General features: G+C 52.2%; 1 protein-coding gene across 1 annotated transcript in view; it reads left to right on the top strand.

The window, feature by feature from the left end:
* FBXL22 (F-box and leucine rich repeat protein 22) overlaps positions 1–1,267 on the top strand; it is a 7,062-nt gene extending 5,795 nt beyond the window's left edge. The window contains exons 3-5 of the mRNA XM_017863676.1: positions 4–118; positions 342–621; positions 1,050–1,267. Of these exons, the coding sequence (XP_017719165.1) occupies positions 4–118; positions 342–621; positions 1,050–1,267 (613 nt within the window). The remainder of the gene's footprint in view (positions 1–3; positions 119–341; positions 622–1,049) is intronic.
* The last annotated feature ends 3,832 nt before the right edge of the window (positions 1,268–5,099 follow it).

The following is a 5,099-nucleotide window of genomic DNA, read 5'->3' as shown; positions in this document are numbered from 1 at the left end:
CAGAGCACAGCGCCGCCATGCTGCCCGACCAGCCCCCGCGCCCGCGCGCGCCCGCCGCGGCCCTCGGCAAGCTTCTGCCGCGCTAGACACCGCCCCCCGCAGTCCCCGGGGAAGGAGCGCAGCCTCAGACCGTCCTGGCTGCGAACCCAGCTCTGCCACCATGCAGACCACCACCGCATCTTCTGAGCCTCATTTTCCCTGTCTGCAAGTGGGGATAAGAAAGCCTACCTCACGTTAAGATTTTATATATAGTATAAACGCAAGATTAAATGGATGTTTGGAAAACACTCGGCTGGTTCTCACTCAACACCACCTCCTTTCCCCTCTTGCTTACGCCCCAGGCTTTCTGCTGTGCCCTCCCCACGGCGGCGGGAGGCGCCTGCACCACTTCCTCGGGGACTCCGATCGCCGTTGAATCGAAATCACCTCGGTGGAGAGGACCTGAGCACTCGGAGTTCGCGGGCTTGCGCGCAGGGGTGACGGGGGCCAGGGCTGCCGCGGGCCAGGGCTGCCGCGCGCAGGGGTCTGGAGAGCCTCCGGGCGGAGCGACCCCGCGAGAACCGGCCGGCTCCCGGAGTGCTCTGGGGACCGCCGTCTCCAAGGCCCCCGGTAGTGATCTCGGTAAAGCAGGAGGAGGGGAAGCAGGGGCGCAGGGGCAGAAAGAGCCCCCGAGCCGCTCCTCTTTGAGGTTTTGCCCGCACGCGCGTCTGCCTGCCCACCTTTCTTGGGGCTGATGCGCTCCCAGAGTGACTGCACTCGCAATTGTAGAAAATTCGCTCCCAGTTGTTGAATGCTTACATAAACTGCATAGTTACCCATATTTTCTACTGTTCTCATATCGTAAGGGAAAAATAAATGATTTGGAAGGAAAAAAAAGCCTCAAACATTTAAAAACAAAACCAGCAGCCCTGGCTAAGCTTTTGAAAATGGAACCATTATAAGCTGATGACAAGCTAGATTTTTCACCTGTTGGATTTGCTGGACATGAACACAAGCCTGGGCTTCCAATTTCAATTTCAGGGCTGTAGTCACTGATGTGTCACATTTAGTGAAGGCTCTCGGCCCCCCTACAGCCGCCTGGTCCTGGGTCACTGGGGAGGATTCTGGGTTAGTGGAAGAGACAAGGAGCACTATGGGCGCTGCTCACACTCCTGCTCCACCCAGCGCCAGCTGCGATAAAGCCCTTCACCCATCCAAGGCCAGGTGTTTCTTCTGTGTTAAAGAGCAGCTTGATCCCTACTCACAGGTTCCTGAATTTATTGCTTAAATAGGGAAACAGCAAGGAAAAAGACAAATTCTGTTCTCATGAAGCTTACCTTCTAGTGGGGGAAGAGACAACGGGTAACTGGTATACACGAAGGTAGAAAGGGCCGGACGCGGTGGCTCAACGCCTGTAATCCCAGCACTTTGGGAGGCCGAGACGTGTGAATCACGAGGTCAGGAGATTGAGACCATCCTGGCTAACACGGTGAAACCCTGTCTCTACTAAAAAAAGACAAAAAATTAGCAGGGCGTGGTGGCGGGCGCCTGTAGTCCTAGCTATTAGGGAGGCTGAGGCAGGAGAATGGAGTGAACCCGGGAGGCGGAGCTTGCAGTGAGCCGAGATCGCGCCACTGCACTCCAGCCTGGGCGACAGAGCGAGACTCCATCTCAAAAAAAAAGAAAAAAAAAAGAAGGTAGAAAGTATTTGGAAAAAAGTGTAGGCTGTAACAAGGGCTATTAGGGATTGCTGGCAAGAGATTGGGGGGTGGAGTGAAGCCTCTGAGAAAGGGTTGACCAATGTAAGCCTCACTGAGAAGATGACATTTGAAGGTATGAAGTGAGCCAGGGGGCCAAGACACTCCTAGCAGAGGAACAGGCAGTGCAGAGGCCGCGGACTACAGGCATGGCTCATGTGTTAGGGGAACAGCAAGGAGATCAGAGTGACTGGGGCAGAGTGAATGAGCAGGGAAGCTGAGTAGCAGATATCAGAGAAGCAATGTAGCCCGCAGCTTAACTTCATGCATTTTAAACCTTTTTCTCCCCATTCTCTTGGGTTTCAAAATGTAACCTTGAGGCAACTCAAAAGCCTTTCTCCTTAGCCTTAAAATCGACTCCACATCCCTCCCCTTTCTCACCGGATATGCTCCCTTTTCATTTATCTAACTGTATGCTACTATTTCATTGTGCGATGTCTTAGAAGTTTCAGGGGCTAGTCTTGAGACAGACCAAGTCTGGAGACCCAGCTGCAAACCTCCAAAAATTACTTCAAAATGGCTAATAACCTGGTCATTGTTAAAATAATGTCAATCCGAAATCCAGGTGGACTGAAACCCAAGCTAGCCACCAGGACAAAACACACAGACATCATACTCAGCCCAGTTCTTGCATGTCTTCCTTATCCAGTCTTCCCTTTAAAACCCCTAAAATTGCTTTCCCCACTAAAATTGAAGCAGTTACTTTAAATAGCAATCTGGCTACTTCCCCTTTACTAGTTTTGGGTAATAAATTTACTTTTTGTTATCAGACTTCGCTTTCGTTAATTCAAACATCTGCACCTGCTTTGTTTGGTTACGGTAAGGGATGGGGGTAGCAGTGGATGGACAGATTAATGTGAGGATGAAACAAGAGATGAACGTTCCCCCTCAGCCCAATGTACCCCCAGAAGGAACCAGGGCCCCATATACAGATGAGAGTCAGGTGAAGTCCCAGCGGCCCTGGATTTTGTTCCAAGCAGAACATGTGGACAGGCAAGCAGCACCCTGTCCCACCCCAGCCCCTCTGGGGACTGCCAAAGGGCTCCTGGCTGGGGCAGTGCTTACTCCAGAAACAGGGTAGCCACAGTAAGCCCTGGCCCAGCATAATCCCTTCTAATCCCTATGTCAGGAGAGCCAGCTCTGTCACACCACCAGGTGCGGTGGAGTGGCAGGACCCTGCTACTAGCCTGTGAGACCCAGGCTGCTTTTTGGTGATTTCCCTGTTTGCCCACCATTGCTTTGCACTCTGGAGAGGCCTTGTTGGGAATTAATTTTTCTCCCATTACTCTGAACACTGTTGAAAGAAAGCTCAGGCTTCCAGGGGGTTCAATGTTTGTCTACAACAGAGCCACTTAAGCCTCAGGCCTTTGTTTTCATCATCTCCAATAAGCCCCAATTCCCGGCATGTTCTATTTGTCCTAAATTGGTGGCTTAGCCTGGAGAACAACAGGATCCTGGTTTCAGGATCTAATGGATCTGGGTTTCCATCCCATGTCCCTCACTTTCTAGCCCTGTGACCAAGGACAGATCGGCCCTCTGCAAACCTCAGTTTTCTGATCTGAGTACTAAAGATGACAAGGGAACTTTGCTTTTGGGGTGTTTGTAAGGATTGTGATTATGTAAAGCAGAGGTCACTGTAGGTTGAGCTAGAATGGGGCAACCTGCATTCCCCGATGACCCCCCTTTCCCATGGAAGCTCTTTCGTAGGGGGGGTTAAGTTCCCAGGTTAACCCTCCAATGCCTAGTAACTCCCCTGCATCCCAAGGCATAGTGATCACAGAACTCAAGCAGTGCTGCTGTGTCCAGTGCTGTTTCTAGGGACCCAAATTGGCCCCCACCTTAGCCAAAGGAGCTTTGGGTTCTGAAGCAAAGGGTCATTTTAGGTGCCCCCAGAGGGTGGGCACTGATGGAGACACATGGCTCTCCACTCTGCCTTCTCACAGACACTGTTCACCACCACCAGGCATGAGCAAAGCACTTAACAGAGCGCGACACTTCACTTAATCTACAAAACCACTTTTGAGCTTCCAGATAGCCACATGCATGGAGGTTCCTGGAGGGAGGGTGGCATGTCCAGGGAGGGCATGGAATCTCTGTGCCCCTTCACCCCTAAATTAAAAAGTAAAAAACAACCCTTTCAAACTCAGGTTAGCATAGAAAAAAGGGCCCCCTGCAGGCTTAATCCACCAACTAATTCATCTCACAAGCATTTACTGGGTATTGGCCATAGGCTGGGCCAGGCCCTACCTGGAGGGACTCAGCCCTAGTTGGGAGACATGCAGCTGAGGTTGAAGGGGTGTTCTTGAGTGATCTCCAAGCTTTGCCATCCATAGCTTTTGACAAGATACGACATCTCTGAGCCTCAGTTTATTTGTAAAATGGGACCATTACCCTCTCTGTGACATTGTTATAAGATTATGTCTAAATGTGCAGTGCCTGGAAGACAGGGATAGAGGGAGGTATCCTCATATCCTTGGGGGGCTAGAAAAGTTGAGTGCCTGGTACAACGCACAAATTCCAGGCACTGGGAAGAAGCAAGCCAGGTCTATCTGTGGGTAAGCCAGGCACCCTTTGTGGCAGTCGGAGCTTTTGAGTTGGGCCTGTGGGCTGACCCCAGCTCCCACAGGTTCCAACCGTAAGGAGGATATTCCCATTGGCAGGCATGGCACAGCAAAGGCAAAGGTCAAGAAGCCCTAGGCATTTCCAGGGAAGGGGTGAGCCAGGGCTGATGGGAGCCTGATTGTATTCCTGAGCCACCCAGAAATGGCTTGGGATTTTCTGTGCCCTCACAGCCTTTCCCTCAACTCCTGGAATGCTCTTTCTAAGGTTTGGCCAAGGCAGCGAATGGTCACATGCAGGATAAGGTGGTGGGAGAGAACAGGAAGAACCTCACCACTGGGGCAGGACACTGCTCCCTGGCTGGAGGCTGACCTGTGACCACTTTGCTGGTCTGCACAGGGGCCCCAGCGCCGGCAGAGAGACCAGAGCCACACACTCTTAGGTCAAGGGTTCCAGATCCTTCCCAGGAGGCAGCAGGCTGCTGGCAGGAGGTGGTGCTCTGAGGCTTGTCTTGCAGGGACACACTGGCCTGTTCCTACACAGGATGAGTGTTTGGAGGGGAAGTGACTGAGCCCCCCTGGCTCTACCACGGCACGCTGACAGGAAGCAAAGGCTCCCAGTTCTAGCCAGGGCACACCTATGATCCAGCTTTCCCTCTCCTGACCTTGGATTCTTGGTTTATAGAGGCAGAGATCATCTGACCCCTTAGAGACTTTCCCTCCAGCTCTAGGATTCAATGCCCAAGATCTGCTTCTGGCTAAAAACCAAACTCACCAGATGTAGGTTTCATCCGGCCAGAAGTCC

The sequence above is a fragment of the Rhinopithecus bieti genome, unplaced genomic scaffold, assembly GCF_001698545.2.
Source record: "Rhinopithecus bieti isolate Rb0 unplaced genomic scaffold, ASM169854v2 scaffold_72467, whole genome shotgun sequence".
Taxonomy (NCBI): domain Eukaryota; kingdom Metazoa; phylum Chordata; class Mammalia; order Primates; family Cercopithecidae; genus Rhinopithecus; species Rhinopithecus bieti.
Note: the sequence above shows the minus strand (reverse complement) of the source record. Positions and strands in the feature narration are given on the sequence as shown.